At 38.1% G+C, this 20,479-nt stretch overlaps 1 protein-coding gene across 8 annotated transcripts in view; it reads right to left on the bottom strand.

Moving 5' to 3' along the window:
• PIGN (phosphatidylinositol glycan anchor biosynthesis class N) overlaps nucleotides 1-20,479 on the bottom strand; it is a 135,739-nt gene that overhangs the window by 20,177 nt on the left and 95,083 nt on the right. For all 8 annotated transcript variants that reach the window (XM_077810753.1, XM_077810755.1, XM_077810758.1 and 5 more), the window contains 10 exons: nucleotides 20,102-20,241; nucleotides 19,089-19,188; nucleotides 18,875-18,967; nucleotides 17,098-17,189; nucleotides 16,014-16,125; nucleotides 10,386-10,494; nucleotides 7,151-7,253; nucleotides 6,029-6,131; nucleotides 3,743-3,829; nucleotides 502-557 (listed from right to left, as the gene is read on the bottom strand). In XM_077810753.1, coding sequence (XP_077666879.1) covers nucleotides 502-557; nucleotides 3,743-3,829; nucleotides 6,029-6,131; nucleotides 7,151-7,253; nucleotides 10,386-10,494; nucleotides 16,014-16,125; nucleotides 17,098-17,189; nucleotides 18,875-18,967; nucleotides 19,089-19,188; nucleotides 20,102-20,241 — 995 coding nt within the window. The remainder of the gene's footprint in view (nucleotides 1-501; nucleotides 558-3,742; nucleotides 3,830-6,028; nucleotides 6,132-7,150; nucleotides 7,254-10,385; nucleotides 10,495-16,013; nucleotides 16,126-17,097; nucleotides 17,190-18,874; nucleotides 18,968-19,088; nucleotides 19,189-20,101; nucleotides 20,242-20,479) is intronic.

Here is a 20,479-nt window from a genome sequence, read left to right as displayed (position 1 = left end):
TAATAAAATAAAAATTATTAAAATGTATCTTTGCAAACAGTATTTTCTATAAAAAAGCAGAACATTTCATTTTTCCTGCTCATGAGACGTTTTAGATTTTGTTCAAAATATGAGCATGAAAGCCACTATTGTTCAAGTACTATTGTCCAAGCCCAAGTACAGTGTTACTTAGAAAAAACTGAGATACATAGACTTTCTCTGTGATTATTTACAGCCCAATTCTTCAAGGTGCAGAGCTCTTCCTCAGGACTGAGTGCTCTCAACACCGACTAACAATAACTAAAAGTAGGAGTTAAGGCAACTCAGTATCTTGCAGGACGGGTCCCTTACACCAAATACCATAGAAAATAATACTTAAATACAACCACCACTAGATTATTACACTATTCTTATTATTTTGCTTATGTTGGACTGTTTTGTTAGGTGTGTGGTATTTGAGTATTTTTTGCACTGTCTTCTCTTTTGCACTCAACGTCTCTCGACAGCATTAATAAGATTTACCTGTTAACAGAAGCTATATTTCCAGTACCAAAAAAAGCCGTCATGATGAAGAAAACCTAAACATAGCTAAGGAAAATCCAACACAAAAGTTACATAAAAGATCAAATAAAAACAACATGCTGAAAATTTTGTTTAAACTATCTGTCAATCCAGCACTATGAGAATCTCATTTACTATTGTTATAGTTTTACATTACTTTTAAAAGTATGAAATCAGACATCCTTGCCTGACTGATTTTTCAGATTCTGACTTTAAGCCAATTCTGATAGAGGGGAGCCCATGTGAAAATCAGGTTAATGACCGGTCTGCCCCAAAACCTGTCTGAGAAACCTAGGGACTCAGCTTTTTTTCTTGTTCAACTTGTGGAGTGGATATACTTCTTCATAACAATACAGTCACACATTCAAACATATGCACTTTTGTACACTTTAATGTGAGCGCGGTCCATCTATCAACGTATACACATTTGTCTTTGTCGGGGAATTAGCTGTGGTTGTTGGTCTTAAAAATAAGACTAAATATTGCCAGCCTACCCTCCCACACTCTCATTGTCCAAACAGCACAGCCCATCCATTATCCCATTGCTGCCCCTTATCTGCCCTTCTTCCTTGCTGCACATTCCACAAATATAGAGACAAGAGAAGAGGGGACAAAACCCTGATCTGATGGAATCTGTGTATCTAAAAGAGTCTAAAGCATATTCTTTTCATAAAGGTAAAATCTGGCTGCTATACAACCCCATGGAAGAGGGAGGATGGAAGGCTCCTACCTCCCCTCAGTGGTGAGGCCAAGGGCCTATATTAGTCTCTCCTACCTCTTTAATCTGGCCACAGTTCCAGCAACTCCTCCCCCTACTGTGAAGTGGGAAGGTAATGAAAAGGGACTCCTGCCTCCAGAGTTCCCTGGGGGAGAAGGCAGGGGCTGGCATGGCCTCTCCTGACCTTTTCATTCCTGTCATGGAGTATTTAAATATCTCAGTATAAAAAGTTCAATATTAACTATTCAATAGGGTCTTCAAGAATTTGCAAGCAAATTTTTGAAAGGAATGTGTGATCACAAATAAAGAAATTCCTAGCATCTACCTCCCAACAGAATCACACTGTTTCAGGTTTAGTAATCTAACAGTCTAACAATATTGTAAAATTCTTCCAGGTCAGATTTATAACAGCTACAATTCTCTAATAAAACAGGAAACAGCCCAATGGGCTGGGTTGCCACCTAATCAAGATGCTAAGCATATGCAATCTGAATCTCCTTCTGGAAGATCAGGCTAACAAAGGCCTAAGGCTCCTCAATATAGGCCAACTCTCAAGCCCTAATTGGGAATCTTGGCATGTTCTTTTAAATTTAAAATAGTTTCATGGTAGCAATATTACAGTTCAAGTTAAGAAGTCATTTCCTTCTTCACCACTTTATAGTCATTAATAATATTCTAAACTAAAAAAAAACCAAAAAACCTTTTGAGCTGAAATTCATTGTACTTGCTCTCAATAAAAAGGTGAACATTTTATTGAAACTGAATAAAATATGTTCAGTTCGTTTAGTGTCCCCAAGGAAATACTACATTTGAGCTTTAAAAACTGTTCAATTTGGTTTTTTTGCTTTATCAAAGAAAAACTGATTTTTAAATTTTCAAATATTGCATGAGGCCAGTGCTAAATACCCCATTAATTTTCCGAAATTGTAAATGTTTTGTTAAGAAATAGCAAAGCTGTAAATGAAAAAGATAAGCTTACTGTACAGTAAATAAAGTTGCTTTTAAGGTACCCACCTAAATCATATTCAGGTTCAGGATGCTCTCTGAACCCAGAAAACCATTTGCTCACTCTTTCCTTAGCTCTGATTTTCCTCCAGAAGGACAGCATCTGACCTCCTGGACTTTCTTCTGGGCCCCTGAGGTTCTACAACAGTGGCGCTCAAGAGCTGTACACAAGTTATGCATGGGGCGTACCACTGGCAGCGGAGAGGAGCAGCAGCACTGGCCGCCCCCTGCTCCTCAGGTTTGGTCCTGCCAGTCCTCCAGTGTGACAGGGGAGCTGCAGGGCCAAACCAGAGCAGTGTTGTGAGCCCCCCATGCGTGGAGGCCACAATACTCAGTTTTGGCCCCACAGCCCCTTTGTCACAACAGAGGAGCTACAGGGCCAAATCTGAGTGGGCACACCGGGCAATGGGGCCGCCAACACCACCCCTCCTCACCACCAGCTCCCTCACGGTGGCCTGCCCAGACTTGCCCCACTTCCAGCAGCCCATGGCCCTCTCAGAGATAGGAAGTGATACTACATTTTTCAGGTCAAGCTGGAAGGCAGGGGTTGAGCATTTGGTAGCAAGGTGCAGGTTCAGCAGCTGCTGCAGGGATGGCTCCACAGGGATTGATGGTGTGTACAATGGGAAACATTTGTTTTGGGGCACTCCATTCTACAAATTCAAACTTTGTATGCTTTGGGATTTTGGTTCACCCTGCTCAGACTGGTGCCTACTACGAAAGCACTGTGTACTCTGTAGAGCACAAACCAAAAGCTCAGGAGACAGGCTGCCAAACTTGCCAGGTTCCTTCTTATGTTATAAAATGTATGGGAGGTCCTAACTCTCTCTTTCCTCCTCCCTCAGTCCGACCCACTACGATAAACCTATTTCCCCACTGACCCCATGCTAATTCTTCCTAGAAAACCCGCTAATCTTTCTTGTAATTCACAATCTCCCTTACCTACCCTCAGCCCAGTGACAATCGTATCACTCTCTCCCAGCTACCCAGCTTTCATGATAAAGACAGAGGAAGGGGATTATTAGAAACAATTTAGTTTTAGGAATGTTTAGTGTCTGAAGGATCCAGCCCTATGTTTGCTTATCATCCCATCCACGAGGGTCAACTTGTGTCCTATAATATTTTAGTGTTAAATATAAATATAATATAATATAAAAACAGGAATAATTTTAGCATAACCTTTCTCAAGGGACAAAGAAAGGAGTTCCAGGTGGGCAGTTTGAACCGGCTTGTGCATCAGCAGATCAACCAAAAGATTAGCCTGGTATTTAGAACAAAGGCCTTTAAAAGAAATCCTTCTTTTACAAGAAAAGACCTTCTAAAAATCTTTAAAAGAGGCTGTTTGTGTATAAATTCAGCAGTAACCCAAGCAAGTACAGTACATTCTGAAATTCACCATTGTGCCACTGGCCAATCTTTTCACTGGAAGCTAAATTACTGTGTCATAATCACTGCTTTCCAAACAAGGCAAAAGGATACAAAGAAAAAAGACCTGCGGATGTCATCCAGGTGGAGTTGCCGAAACTGAGTTATATCAGTAGAGCAGGAGAAGTTGAGAACAGCAAGCTGTGAAGATAGCAAGAAGAAATCAATACATGATGTCAGGTGGTTCACTTTGATACTAAGAATATATTTTAGTGGATTCTGTGAGGAATTAACTCACTTCCCCATCAACAAACAGATCCATTTGTGATGAAGCTTGTAAACTTTTCCTATACTTTAACGGGTCTGCCACAAAGATATTGTATAAGTAGAGTGATCATTAATCAAATGAACCCAGCAGAGCTTCTCATGCTGTCTTCGGTAAGAAACAACTCCCCTACCTTTGGTTTACTATTTTGATCTGTTTTCTTTTCCCCTGCCCCAAGTGGTGGTGTTTTTTTAAAAATACATTTTCACTGCCCACAAAAACAGGTAGATAAAGATCTCCTACTATAAAGACTGCAATTATCCTCAAGGTGAGGTATGGTGTGAATGAGGATACTGAAAGATTCTTCAGCTTCTCTACTCTGCTCTGGACATGACACCTCTTGACCCTGGGGAGAAATTGTCTTTAGAGTTTAAGACAGCAATGAACTTCTTTTCATTGGAAAAAGCAAAATCCCATGTGGTGGATCTGAAATACAGACCACATATTGCTTAAAAATAGTCTCACATCAGCAGAGACCTGAGTGGATTCCTAAATGCAGGACTTTTTGGCAGACATTAAAGTGGGGGTCTTGAGGTGTAGTGTAGTACAGTACAGCTGTTCTTGTTTTTGTTTGAAGAAGACTAGAAAAATAAAGTGAAAGATTTCTTCTCACTGAAAGCAAGACAAAGGTCACAAAATGTAAAGGAAAAATGATAACGCTACCAAATCACAGCCTCAAACTTACATATATTCTTTTCATTCATAGTCGATTCATATGGTCTCATAAGCAGAACCCAAACCATGCATCTTTCACATTGTGCTTGGATTTCTACTATTTAAGATTTAAGGAAACAGGCCCGTGTGATACATATAAGCCTCACCTTGTTAAGTTATGTAAACAAATGACAATATTCACCATTTGCATTTCTAATACTCTGCCTTGTATCAATAAATGTTGTATCTGAAGTTTTAAAATTGCATCCCTGCAGGTAAAAAAAATACAGTAATTGCCAGATCAGCACTTGTGAATGCTTCTGCCTCAATTTTACCCCCTGACTTTTCTCCCTGACTAAGGCATTATTAATCTCTGAAATCTGCTATCCCAGTTTGTAGCTCAACATGGTATCAATATGCCACTGGGTTGACTACATATAAACTACAAAAGCAGTGAAGGCTCAGAATTGTAGCTTCCCCTCTACATAACTCTGGCAAATTCCAAAGCATCCTTGCCATTGATTCTCTATAATTAGCATCAATGACTATGGATTCCTGGGAAATAGGGAGGGCATGGTATTATATCTCCTGCCCAGCTCAGAATGGCTGGAGAGCTCTGTAATAGGCATTTTGGTTCTAACCAATTCAAGGGCACAACAGCAGCTTAGACTAAGAGTGGAATCGCGATGTGATCATGGGTTCAGAGCATCACTGACATAATAAATCTCAAAGACAAGGAAATTATATTGATACATAGTGTAAACCCCTTCTGAGGGAAAAATCCAAGAATTTGCTAGCATAAATTCAGTTAGCAGCACCCTGTCTGCCTGATCAGAAATAAAAGACCACACTGATAAGACAGACAGGCAGGCAGAAATTAAATGACTCTACAGATATTTCCTTTGGGTAATTTCAGAAATCAAATGACTATTTCTTTTCAGCCTCCATCACCAATACTCCTGTGCTAGTCATTTTATTTATTTAGAATTTCCCATCTTTAAAACAGACAGTAACGTTATACTTATCCTGGGAAGGACTTTCACTCCTTATTTTGAATTAGCATTAAACTCAATGGTCCTATCTCTAACCTACAGAATATACTGCTTCAGTCACATTGATTTCCTGTGGTCTTAGAAATAGCTCTAATATGGAATATATCAAATAAAATATTTTATAAATCTTTTACATTTTCTTATGAGATGGGCACCTGATATAGGCTTTCCATACTCAAAGAATATGTACTTGAGCTTTGCTACAAACTATTCAACAGAAACTACTAAAGATATTTTAAAAATCTAGTGTGTCTGGAAGAAAAACCATGATGAAACTGAACTACAGCCATCACTGGGCAATCACTTCATACTTTTCTAGTGGAGCAGTTTTTTGATAATAAATCAAGAGTAACTGTCTTGAAATGCTACCTTTGTTTTAAGTGAATCGCCATAGTACTGTAATGCTTCTTTTTCCATGTATATCCAAGCAAACATCAACCCAGACAATACCAGTGGAAAGAGAGCTTCATATCTGAATAAAATGATTAACATAATATTACATATATACATACAATCATAAGCATAACGTATTCAATTATACAAATAATGCATGTTCTTTGAGATTGACTTCCTGTTAATCTGAACTATATCATGTCAGAGACCTATAAAATACTTTAATTTTGTCTGAGGGGAATGTGCGGTGGGAATTTAAAGTTGCTGGGGTCAAATGGCTGGAGATCAATCGACGTGCAGTAAGATGGGAGGAAGACGTTAACTTGCTTTGGACAGTTTGTTTTGCAACTTCTATGTTATTATGTTTTTAAATGTATGTCAGGGCTTCAGATGGGCACCCTTTGGTATGGACTTTCTTTAGAAAGAAATTGAAAGAACACAAATAGAAAAACATTTCTCTTCTTTTTAAAGGTTTGGATGGTATCTCTGTTGTTCGCTAAGACTCTAGAATGCTCAAACTGTCTTAAAAGCTACCCTCCACTACCTAGTAACTCTGATCCTTTATAGGTGCAAGTGAGTTTTTGAGCACCCTGAATTGTTGAGATTCCATCTAGGGGTACAAGGACTATTTCTAACTTCAATACAGAATTGTTTAGAGGATGTGCCACAACTTTCTCTACACTAGAGAAGGTTTAACCACCGTCCTTTTTATAAGGAGGCATGACATTACATGAACGTTGTTTTTTGCTCCTTTGTTTTGTAGTTGTAGGATTTAGGGCTGTCTACACACAAACTTGCAACAAAATAACAAAAGATGTAAATTAAATCCAATTTAGTTATTTCAGTCCAACTTTGTACGTATACACATCCTACAACCCACTGCCTGAGGGGTGTTGGAGATATAAAGTGCATGTAATCTAAGAGAATTATCAGACACTTTATGTAGTTCATTCAAAAGGTAAAAAAATGTGGATTTTACTAGGGAACAAACTTTCCATCTTTATAAGAACATTCACAGATTTAGTAACTTTTTCACATTCAACACTTAAATGTTTTATTAGAACAAGATGCACCAAGCTATAATTAAAAAGGAAGTACCCTGTGCTGAGGAGCAAGTAGGGTGACATCAAAGAGAGAAGTATGCTAAGCAGTCGCTGGAAGAAAAACGTGGGACTCAGTAATGGCACAAACAAGGATGAGGCTGTAACAAACAGAGAACCATATGTCATTAACACAAGAATAAGAGATGTATTATCCTATTTATACTACAAAGACAAAACGTCACACCTTTCAAATATTATGTATGGAGGTTCAAGCCAGATCATATTTGCCCTGGTTTGTTTTCTGGAATTACTTTTGCTAAATAATTTAAGTAATTTATCATTTAAATTATTTAGTTTTTCTTAACATTTACTAAAGTAACTCTGTATTCTCTATCATTAATTGTTGAAGATATTGTCAAATTTTGAAAATGCTATTGAAAACATTTTATATATGAAATGATATCAATTTTCAGTGTTGAATGAGCAAAAATTGGAATATTTAAAGAAGCTACTGGTGGCAGATGGGAAACCGTAATGAACAAGCCTCTCCCTTTTTGGGACCTGGGTTAATACCAAAATTATTTCACTAGTGAATCAAGTGACTTTCTTCAACCAAGTGTCGACTTTCAGCTTTGCATCATCACTTGTGGGATTCTACGCGTAAGGCAGGTTCTGAACAGGAAGAAAGAGCAGGGGCACTGCAGGTCAGGACTGCAGTAAGGAAGTGAGCATGGCATCTGCCCTCATTTTGCCCCTCTCATGTGATTACTCACATTCATGGTTTTACAATGTTAGGAGAGATTCCTTTCCCTACCATGGATGGTACTGAATGATTACTTGGCAGACCATGATTTTTATCACATCTCTGAAGCATCAAATCAAGTATTATCATTGATGGTGTGACAATGAGAGTCCAGACACTCCCAAGGGGAGAACTGAAAAATTTAAACCCCAGAATAAGTAGTTACACCAACTGACTGAATACGGTATTATTGTATTATAAAACTATACCAAGTAAGGTCTTTTATGAAAAGCTTGTAATTCGCTGAAGTTAACCGTCATTATGAGATCCATATACAGGTTATGGTTATGAATGTATGTGTATATATAGGTTTCAGAGTAACAGCCGTGTTAGTCTGTATTCGCAAAAAGAAAAGGAGTACTTGTGGCACCTTAGAGACTAACCAATTTATTTGAGCATGAGCTTTACGAAAGCTCATGCTCAAATAAATTGGTTAGTCTCTAAGGTGCCACAAGTACTCCTTTTCTTTTTGTATATATATAGAAAATTGTAATTGTGGTGCAACTTCAGCATATGTTGACTGAGACAATTGCTAGGCGCTTGAATCCAGTCTTTTCTGGTTGGGGAGGTAGTTCTTCACTGCCTACCTCCCCAACCAGAAGAGACTGGATTCAAGTACCCAGCCATTGTCCAGCCAAAAAAAAGCAAAACAAATAGGAACAGCTTGAATCTCAAGGCTTGTCTACACTATCTACGCTGACAGGAGGGCGCCTCCCATTGGCTTATGTAATACACCTCCCTGAGAGGCGGCAGCTAGGTCAATGAAATAATTCTTCCGTCAACGTAGTGTTGCCTACAGAGGGACTTAGGTCAGTTTAACTATGCTGCTCAGAGATGTGGATTATTCACAATATTATGGTTCTGCTGAAATAGTCAACACATCTGTAGTACAGGATATGGAAGAATTTTTGTACAATTAGCTTTACTTTTGTCATATAGCCACCCACTCCACAATCATCATCCTCTAGGCACATGAGCAGAAGCAATTTCTAGCATGTCTTACCTTGTAATTCTAATCATCTACCCTCCTCTACCCAACTCGCTTCCAATTTAAAAATATTGTTCTCTCACTTGCTACTGTGGGTAAAATTCACACACAAAAGGGAAAACTAGCTAAAACTCCAGTCCTGCACTGAGATTGGTGCAGGTGGACCCCAATGACTTCAAAGGTTTTCTTCACTGGTGGTGATTTGCCCACACAAAACTCACAACAGAACTGGGGCCTAATTTACAATACAAGATAAACAGGAGAAAGGATGATAGTATTGTAAAATGCTCAAAAGAAAATTGAAAAGAATGAGAAAAGCATGTTTTCCCTAATAATGTTCAGTTGTACTAATCTTAGGTATTACTGTAGACTATTAGGTACATAATGTTCAGACAGAAGCATGATTGTTAAAATTGAAAGTGTCTCTTTAAGATATAGCAATTCCACCAGTATAAAAATGCATACAGCATGTAAAACATCAAATAACCAGATAACAAAGGTCAAAATACTAGTCATAAACAAAGGTTACATTTTTGGTTTTGAGTTTTAGCAGAAAATTGATATCAAGCCTTAAATGGGATATATTTACTTCTGAAACAAATCCCTACATTCCTAGATTACTATAGTCGTGGATAAAGATAATTTTTGAGTCAGCCTCTACAGAACATCTACAAATGCCTAAAATCCATTGGGAGATTACTACAGAGATTACTTTTATAACAGAAAGACTGATGGTTTCATGTTACTATATTTCACAGTATCAATAAGTACAACTGCTTACGGTAATCATAGGTTCTTAATGTTAGGATCATATGAAAATCCACAGAGTTCTATGCTGTTTGATCCTTTAAAAATGATATTAAGGCTTTAACAGATGTTTAACATATACTACTATCAGACCACAAATATTTTCTGAGGCAGTTTTGAACAGTTCTACCACACACTCACGGATGCACCTAATTGTCTTTGCTGTTATGTTTCAGTAAAAATTGAAACCACAGCTGATGCAAATAATTTTCCTGAAACGACATTGTACCACTTTGCTTTATTAACTGTTTTGCATGTATACTGTCTTAGATTGCTTTTCCCTGGCTACAAGTAAAAAAAAAAAAAAAATCTGTGTAATTAATTTTTAAAAAAGGCATACAGAGCTCTGCAAAACTTTCATAAAATAAAAATTACTTATAACTCAAGGTTTTCCACATTTCATTATGGACTTAAACATGAGCCATTTTTGTAGAACATTTTATTGTTTCATATTTCCCAGAGAAAATGTAACCAATTTTTAAAATAAAAACAGGCCTAGATTTTGAGCAAGAATTACTTTTGAGCTACATAAATTTAAAGTATGGTGTTGTCAAAATTAGTTATAAAACAAAATTTAAAAAACTGTGCAAAATTACATGAAAAAAGTTAGTGCAAAGATCATGGGAAAAAAAATCTCTTCTCCTTTTCCTGAAAGTTATCTGTAAACTGGATCTGTATAGAAGGTCTCCTTACCTAGTGTTGTCCAACTAATGATTTGATTAATTACAGGCAGTCCCTGCTTATGATGAAGACTGTTGTGGGTACTGTTCACAACATATGTTGAAAGTGCTATGTTCAGCATCTAAAAGGAAAAAAAAATTCAGACTAATAAAAACAGACAGTTAATCTGGTGGGTTCTCCTAAACTAAATGAAGACTATGTAAACTGTTGTTTCACACTTGCATAACTGCCTCGCCTAGATCAAACCGAATCATTATAAGAAAAGGGAGGAGGGAGCGTATGAGAGCAAGATAGATTTAAATATGAAATATTAAAATAAAGATTTATAACAGAGGTACCTTTTGTGTTCTTATCTTTATAGATCCGAGAAGTACTTACAGTGGATCATCAAGCAAGAGTATTTAGCACATTGTTTTACACTCAGTTCTAATGAGTCCTTAACGTTTGTCCTTACCTCTGCCCTATAAATCTTGGGCTTTCATTCTAATTACAGAAAAAATGGCTCTACTTATCTCTTGCATTCAAAGTCTACTAAGCCATCAGTTTCCCCTGTTGACATTTAGTTTTAGTTGGGTGTATATAAAAAACTATAAAAGTGGATGGAGGAGTCCTGCCGTGCTGAAGGTGGGATTCATTTTTAATCTACTCCCCCCAAGCACCACCAGCAAACATCAGGATGGGAAATGCAAAGAGAGAAGGAACTACTAGGATACAAGAGGTTAATTTCTTGAACTGTCTATTCTTTAAAGATTGGTGTCCTTTGATTTGCTGTCAGATAGCTATAAAATAACACAAGAAAACTCTTCTATGACCTAACTAAAGATGGCTGTGTTACTTTGGAGCAAGACAACAATGAACCAAAGAAATCATTCCAACTAGAATTTCATTTATTATTATATAGTAGCAATATTGTGGTAGTGCTAAAAGGCAAAATCAGGTTCAGCAACACAGTGCTAGGCGTTTTACAAACAATATGAGATTTAAATGATATTAAGACAAGTGAAAGAGAGACAGGTGACCAGACAGCAAGTGTGAAAAATCGGGACGTGGGGGGTGGAAGGTAAAGGAGATATAAGAAAGGTATAAGAAAAAAACAAAAATCAGGATTGTCCCTATAAAATTGGGACATCTGGTCACCCTAAAGAGAGATGCTAATTATTAGGCCACAGTATTGCTTATTGTTCCTTGCCGTATGTACTCTTTGAATATCTGCCATTCACAAGCCATACACAGTGACATCTAGTGGTAATTGCAAAAATTTCATGCTTCATAATAGGGAATTTTTATGCCCTGATTTTCATAAGTGCAGAACATCTGCAGGACCTATTTACTTTCATCATGTTTAAATCAGGCCATAAGAGTATACAAGAGATATTTCTACATACATCTGTACCGGCTAGTAATAAGTGGTAGACCTCAAAAGGCTCAGAGTATCATCTCAGTCAAGCATCCATACACTGGAAAACATTTGCAGGATTTAGAGCAGCTTGATAACCTCCCTTCCCTTTAATATTCTTCTTGGAAAATAATTTTGTGCCCTAGGGATCTGGCTGCCTTTCAGCTATGCCCTACTCACTGGTGAAATCAAATCATACCCACTAAGGGATAATCCCCAGAGAGTACACTTCACACCTCTGTAGTGACCTGAGCAAGTGAGTAAACCTGCCAAAATGGTGTCAAAGTGGCATCAAAGCTTCTGGGAATACCTAATTCTGGAGACGTAAAAGAGTTCAGGCTCGTTGCAGCTTTCATTAAAAAAAAAAAAAAAAAGTTTCCAGCACTTGTGAAGACAACTTTGAAAATGTAAACCCAGAGCTAGAGTTGAAAAGCTTGTCCTTGATTATTCCTAAAGCTCACAGGTTATTCATGATCCCAGCCCCTACAGCTGCTCAGGGCTGGCCTTTGGGGTCTGTGAAAAACACAGCCACAGATCTCAGCTTCTGAGAGGATACCAGACCAATTCGGGGTAAAGAAGTTAGTACCTGAGCTACTACTATTGGTGCCCCTCCCAGTCAGCAATTGAGGCAGTTTGTCTGCTAAGCAACCAACATGATCTATAGCCACAAGGAAAGAGAATGGTGCAAAAGAGAGCATGGAGTAAGCCTAGGACTGGTAGCTAAGAATTCCTGTGTTCTAAGCCAGCATCGACAATGACTTCTATTGTGGCCTTAATCAAGTCACAGTCTTCGTTAATTTCCCCATCTGTAAAATGATATTAATAGTTTACCCTTTTCACAGGGAATGTGATACCTTCACATCCACATGAAAATCAGGTCTCTTAGGAGCCATAACTGAGATCCATGTTAGTAACAAATGGACAAAACAGCTTCCTGTACTACACTGGCTTCTGTATACAAATCTGCTGTGACACCTCTGTGATTAATTTAAACTAATGTGCACTCCAGTTAGAGAATTTTAAGAGATTCAGTAAACACTGTATAGTTGGCAAACAATAAGCATCCCACATTTTTTCCCATTCCTGAAGTCTTATGATTATCGATTTTTTAAACACAAAACCGTATTAAAAAAGACAATCTCTATATTGAACAAAGTGCAACTAAAAATGAAATTTATGGTCTAACACCATCAACAGCAAACCCTTGTTTGCGGTTTTTATCCTTATAGGGAGTAATTAGTACTTTATAGCTCAAATGAACAGTGAATTGTGTCAAGCCGGAGAATTAGGTCTAAAACTGAAGTCAATCCAGGAATAGGGCTCAGGAGTCGAACAAAGGGTCTATCTTTGAGAATTATCCTGCTGCCAGAAGGGAAGGAGTGGGCTGACAGCAAGGATGCTGCTGGAGATAAATACATGCTGTCACTGTTTTTACCTACCCTGAGACTCCTGCTGCCAGATTGCAGAAAAGCTGATAGCAGCTTCCCCCAGTGAACCTATTGACATAGGTGGCACCAAGCCTCCACATGGATCTTTCCTGCTGAAGTAGAGAAGTGGGCCACCAAGGCCTGTCTGCCACCCAACCACTCCAAAGATCCTAGCTGACAAAAGGTCAAGCAGTTCACCAGTGGACTCCTTATCCCTCAAAAATCCATGCTGTTTGCAGGCATGGAAGGCTACAAGTGCCTAAGCTCACAGCACCTCAAAAATCTAAATGGTAAGGGAAGAAATGTGCCATAAGACAAAGCCAGACTGCAGGGTCCTATATCAAAGTGCCAACCTAAACAGAGGAAGGGAAATGGTCACAGTGGCAGCATCTGCAGTAAACAGTGGACTAAGAAGATAGGATGTACTGGAATGGGAAACGAGTGGGCAGATATTTGAATCTCCAGTCCCCCACCTTAATAAAGAAGGCTGATCCCCTAAGATTTCTTCAGTCTGCGCACTCTCTACCCAAATGCCATAATTCATGAAAGTATACAAGAATCATGAAGTTCCAAAACTCATCCACTAAGGCTGGGTATCCTTCTGACAAAGAAAGGGCAACTAACCGGATGTAATAAGCCTTGATCTTCTCCAGATATGTTACCTCAGCTTTCAAGATGCTAGTCCTGATCCACTTGGGCAAGTCAGTTCTATGACATACTGTAATGATTGGTTCCTATGTAGAAAAGCTTTAAAGGTCCTACAGAAGTATAAATTATGCTCAATCTTTCATTTGGGTTATGGCACACACTGGGAGGGAAGACATCCTCATTCAGATGAAATTTCAAAACAACCTGCAGCAGTAAGCTCAAGCAAATAAAAAGATCTGCCATGCCCTTGTGGAGAGCATTATAGGGTTCCTGGCATGAAAGAGTAGTTGTCTTAACCAAATGACAGGCAGAAGTAATCACCACAAGAAATTTTAAGTCAGTTGAAGTCAAAAGACTCAAAATGGGGTGCACATAGCCTCTAGCTCCTGCTCTTCCAGCAATACTGTCACCTAAGAGAAAGAGGCAAAGGATGAGTGACAGGATTTAGGGCACCCAGACTAGGAAAACAGGACCAGGAGAGGAGAAGCCGTCGTCTCTGACGGATCCACCTGAACAGAAGCAGGAACATGCTCCAAGAAGCTGGAAGCTACTATTGAGCTTGTACAGTTTGGAGACGATATAGGAAGAGGTACTTTGGAGCCCAGAGTGACGGAGGTGTGTCTTCAAGATTCTGTGCAGAGGGGTGAACAGGTAAAGCTGTTTCTCATGTTCCAGGAACACTAGCAGTCTTCTGAAATCCTTTTTCCTTTTGAGCGCCTACAGCTTCATAGCAACTAATACATTTTTAACAATGAAGAAAGATTTGTGAAAGTCTGTGTGAGGCCTCTGCAATTTACTTTTCCAAATCCAAATCTGAATTAATCTCTCCTTTCTCACACTCTGAGGAAGAATGAAGGGATGAGAACCATGGACTTGGTCCCTCCTGCCTTTGGAGAGAGACTGGGGAGATTTTGAAGTAAGATCTAATGGAGACTACTGATTAGTTATCAATGAAAGGAAGGAACCACTACTCAAGGGGCGACTTGGGGAGCTCCTGAAGGTCTTCACTGAACAACCAGACAAAAGTTGCTGATGCAATCAAGTGTTCTGGGAGTGAGTAGAATTTCCTGAATTCTCTTATCTGGCTCACACGTGGTCTGGCGTTTTCTTTCCCTTCTAACTCCAGGTCCGCTTGTATACAGGATCCTCCACTAGCCCAAATGAACTACCCTATAAGGCGGCATTTCCAGTGACTGGGGTATTACAGCACTTGTTTTGAGACATGCCACTGAGCGATTCACTGCCTGCCAAATGACAGTTATGAGAATTTTAAATGTTTAAATGTGGAACTACAAAAAGTAGCCCTAGAAATTCACACACTTCTTTTCATGGCATTGAGCCAAAGAGGCAAAAAATGTTACCTTTGTACACATAAGCACCACATATTTTAAAGAGGCATTTTAGGCACCTGATTTTTTGGTGTTTTTTAATCTGTACTGTTCAGTCTTCAAGCTTAACTCCATGATGTACTGAATGCATTGTTTAAGTCAGTAAGAAATTTCAACAACTTAAAATCATTCATAAGGCTTAAAAAAAACTATTAGAACTTAAGTCAGGGGTGGGGTGGGGGACAAATGCTGTAAGAGATTTAAAATGAAAACAGATGCGCAAAATTTCAAAATCCTTCCTGTAATTTATAATTAACATATATTGTGAAAGAAATACCCACCAATTTCAGAAAGCCATAGGTAATTCTCAACTTTGCCATGATAAAAGAAATGGTTTTAACCAGCAGAAAAGAACTAGATTACAGATTCATGCTATTCTTCAAGTTCAAGTCAGAAATCAAAAAGATAAACCCGTAGGACCATACTGTGTCCTTGGATCAGCGAATGGAGTTTACACAAAGGTCACTGGAAGTTACACATGTGGATTGAGGGTAAGACATTGACCTTGAAGAGGAAGGCATATAAACGTGTGCATGTGTGTACGTATCTATACATAAGCATCAATACACATATACAGAGAATGAGTATCTGATACTGCAAACATTACCATATTTAAAAGTACTTACTACCATAAATAAAAAAGTAGTCAATTGGATAACTCCTGATAATAAACAGAACCTCTTCATGCAGTTTGCAGAACTGGGTCCTTAGACAGTACATACAAATATACATATAAAAATTATTTTGCAACATTCAAATGTATTGAAAATTAGCAACTGACCTGAAAAAGGAGTATTGTCAGATCTCTCTTAGGCATATATTTATTTCTGCTTTTACAAAGAGATGCCAGGGAGAAGGAAGAGATCAGGAGAATCACCAAACCTGCTACTGTTCTGTTAACCAAACAAACCAAACAATTATTAAAATGTCCCTCTTTATAAAATTCTCATAAGAATGATTTTCCCATAGGATTTTTCTCACAGGAATGAAACTAGTCATGTTACAAAATTACAGCTAGAAACATTCAGAAAGCATCTACAACCCATCTTTGGGAAACCAGAGCTAAGGGGTTAAAATTAATGATGTGACAGATGTTTTTTGAAGGCTTGTCATCCATAAACATTCACTGTGGCCTTCTTTTTTCTCTATCCTAGGTCTTTGTTTTGTTTATGTGTCTTGTTCATCATTCTTCGCTTTCTTTGAACTACTTTCTTTGCAAGTCTAGGAGTTGAATTACAAAGATCTGTGATTTAAAGTAATTTGCTTCAAGGTTTTTTGGGTCACATTAAGAAATTGCATTTAAATGATAATATAAATTAGTGGTAATACAACAGTCTGATTCTGATAGAAAGAATGTCACTATTTTCTTTTCTTAAAAGATGGTTTCAACTCACTTGAATAGAATAATGTAAGTTTTGTTTTATTTTACTGTTATAAAAATTAATGAAAATTAAAAGAGCTTGGCTGACAGTAGCAACTGAAGTTCTCCATTTAGTCATAAATGTAGTTAAGTTTAACATCCTTGTAAGGGGCAAAATACCAAAGAAACCCACCACAGTAGTATTTAACTTCCAAAAGGGGAATGATGAAAAAATGAGGGGGCTAGTTAAATAGAAATTAAAAGGAACAGTCTCAAGAGTGAAATGCCTGCAAGTTGAATGGAAACTTTTAAAAATCATCATAATAAAGGCTCAAACTATATGTACATCCCAAATGAAAGGCATCTGTGATCACATTGTTTAAATTCAATATCTGCCTCAGCTGGTTTTCAATAATACAGTGGTTCACCTATTGACAAAACGCAGCCTAAATTTGTGAATATTAAATGGAAAAATAAAGAGCTTTAATCAAAAAAATGTTCTTACACCAGAGAAATATTAGGCTCTCTTCCTACAACAGGCATCAAGGGAAACATTGCCAAGAGTAAACATAATAGAGTCCAGCTCAATGTTGTTACCTAAAACAAAGAAACAAACAACAGCATCTTTGGAAATCATGCCTGCAGACAAAATTGACTATACAAAGAAAACATTTCTGTATTTGCTATACTGAGCTAATAATATATCATTTGACCCTGATTCAGGGAAGCATTTAAATAATTTCTAAAGTCCTATTGAAATCAAGAGGAAAATAAAGTAAAAGTGTGTTTAAGTGCTTTCTTGAATTGGGGCCTTTGAATGCATCCGATGAAGTGAGCTGTAGCTCACGAAAGCTTATGCTCAGATAAATTGGTTAGTCTCTAAGGTGCCACAAGTACTCCTTTTCTTTTTGAGCACAACTTGTTACTCAGAAAACTGGGTTTATCCATAACTTTATGGAAATGAGTGAAACGCAAGATGAGATCCCAATAAAACTAATATGATCACAGATGTTCTACACAGGTTTGCCGTCCCACGCCAACGGGGGCTGCGGGAAGCGGTGCAGGCCTGGCCGCCACGTCCTGCAGCCCCCATTGGCCTGGAGCGGCAAACCATGGCCAGTGGGAGCTGCAATCGGCTGAACTTGCAGACGCTGCAGGTAAACAAACCATCCCAGCCCGCCAGCGGCTTTCCCTAACGTGCCAAAGGTTGCCAATCGCTGTTCTACACTATAACTACTCAGAAGAACAAGTAATCATTAATTTTCTTAAATACAATTAAAAATTATGAACAGTCAAATAGAAAGCTGCCACCTGGACAGTTTTATAATGCAGAGCAAGACTCAGGAATCTCTCTCATTTGAATACAAGAGAAAACAAGGATTTTTCAGGTTGTCATAATACATTTTAAAATTTAAAATTTGCAGTGTTTCTTGGATTAAAAAGGTTTCTGAATAAAGTAACAGTGATGGCGGACATCGAAAGCTGCAGCTTTCCCATGCATTCAAGTGGAAACTGTGCCACCTGACTCCCACCCTACAGCACCAGACTAGAGTTTTTGCTGGGAAACATTAGCACAATGGCAGCTTCAGAGGTGAGACGAGGCACACTGTTTGGTTACCGAGCTAGTGAACCAGCAACAGATTATTATAATAGCTATTTTAAACATTAATTTTCAAGAAATATTTGTATTTATTAAATAGCTACATGCCTACAGTATTGTGGCTAATCATTGTAAGCTTCCTCTAAAGACCTCAATGTTTATAAAACTGTTACATTTTAGTAAAATATCTGTGCATGTTTCGTGACTATTTTCGTGGGATTTTATCCCAAGCACTTATAATTATTACATCATAGAATACAACAACTGAACACTGGTAACACTGAAGCTAGCCTGAAAACAGGATGGCAGCATGCCACAGCTAACTGGGACACTAGACTTCAGCAGAAAACTTGGATTTCCCAACCAATTTGTTGGCCCATTACGGTAACTACCAAAAGCAGTGCAGATACACTACAGTCAAGATAAGCTTTCAGTCAAGTGTCATGGCAGCACTGGTCGGTCAGCACCCTTACTGCTTGGTCTGTAAAACTGTAACATCAATAGATCTGGGAAACGTGGCATTATCTTGCCCTGCTTGATGTTAGCCATTATAGTGATAACAGGAAGTGCATTACAGGAACAAGAATTAGGAGATCACAGTCCAAAAGAGGAGACCAACCATTTACTAAAAGGTAACCAACTACCAATCAATTTAATGCCTTTTGGCAAAGCATTACTGTACCTTTGCTTGAGCCCACAGTCGTGTGATCAATGGCCAGCCAGCAAAGGCAATGAGACCAACAGTAAGTGTAGAGCGGTAGAAAAAGCTGAAAACCTAGTAAAAAAATTTCAATAAGAAAATGAAAAACAAAACTCTAATAAAAGCAACATTTCCTCAAGCAAATAAAAAGCTAGCAATGAGGTCCTTTATAAATACATAGTAATTAAGTACTTACTAATATTTCAATTCCCAGAGCACCAGCTCCTAAGAATCCAATAGACTGACCCAGAGGAAATACCAAGAGCAATGACACAAGGTCTTGAATAACTCTGAATCTGTTTAGGAAGATAGCACAGGATAATCATTATCTTTAGTTAAACAAATTAGACAGGATCACTGCCATAAATTAGGAGTTTTAAGAGTGTAAGTGCTCAGAAGCAGCCCTCATTTTTTTAACTTTACACACTATTTTAAAACCATCAGAACTACCTTCATCTGTATAGACTACAGAGTTTAAGAATATTTACATTAAGTTCAGCATCCACTGAAACGGACAACAAAATTCAAGAGTGTTGACAAAAAATATGCCTGGTTAGCTTTATTAGTGTCTAGTTAAACAGGTCATTACTAAAAGCCAACAGGAGCTTGTCCAGTTTGCTTTGAATAATACAAAAAGCCATTATGTCAGGCAGGTAACGGCAACCGCAAACTTACAAATATTTCCATAATCAAGAGCATTTTTTCAGCATAGGCCAGAACCATCAACCAATTTTGCAGAATTAGAGCCTGATTCTGAATGGTGCTGGTGTTCAGCACATTGGAGGATCGGACTTAGTTCGAAAATCACTGAAAATTTTTTTGTCCAACTTATGAAATCAGTTTCTACAAATTCCTCTCCAACACATCAGAAACTTGCTCCAGAGGCAATACTCTAGAGGCAGCTTCTCCCACACCCTGCAATGTTATTTTGTTTTTGAGAGTGTAAGACCATTTTTACTGGTCGAAAAAATTTCCAAGTAGAAGAGGTATCTACTAGAAGGGCCAAATATAGCTGTCAGTTTGGAAACCCCACTCCAACTGCTAGGGAGAGATAAACAAGAATGTCCTAGAATGTCCTGGAAAATGAATACTTCATAAAAGGAAGAAAAACATTTCTCAACGATTTTGCATAATTTGATTGTCAACAAAGGGAGGGGGCGTAGAAGAGGAGCGAGAGGAGTTTATGAAACAGCTTGATTCTTTACTTACTCTTTCACAACTGCATACCATACTGGTACCGGTAACAGACAATATATGTAATATGTCCATGGACAGGTTTGAATCAGCAGGAAAAAAGCTATTAATACTCCAGTAGCTGCAAAACCATACAAGAGGAGAACAGTAGATGCCTGAAATGCAAATGATTTATATAAACATTCCTGAAACAATACTCTAATATTTCAAACTCCAGAATACTATTTCCCAGTTATCTGATGCACAGTACATTAAATACTATTCCAAGAAAGCAGCCACACTAATGTACAAGGCAGCTCATCAGCTCAATGTATACTGTTTCCAGGCAGAAAAATATTTAGGAGTGGCATTTAGACATGTAGGGCTAAATTTTCAAGCAAAAGGACTTACAGT

The sequence above is a fragment of the Eretmochelys imbricata genome, chromosome 2, assembly GCF_965152235.1.
Source record: "Eretmochelys imbricata isolate rEreImb1 chromosome 2, rEreImb1.hap1, whole genome shotgun sequence".
In the NCBI taxonomy this organism is placed as follows: domain Eukaryota; kingdom Metazoa; phylum Chordata; order Testudines; family Cheloniidae; genus Eretmochelys; species Eretmochelys imbricata.
Note: the sequence above shows the minus strand (reverse complement) of the source record. Positions and strands in the feature narration are given on the sequence as shown.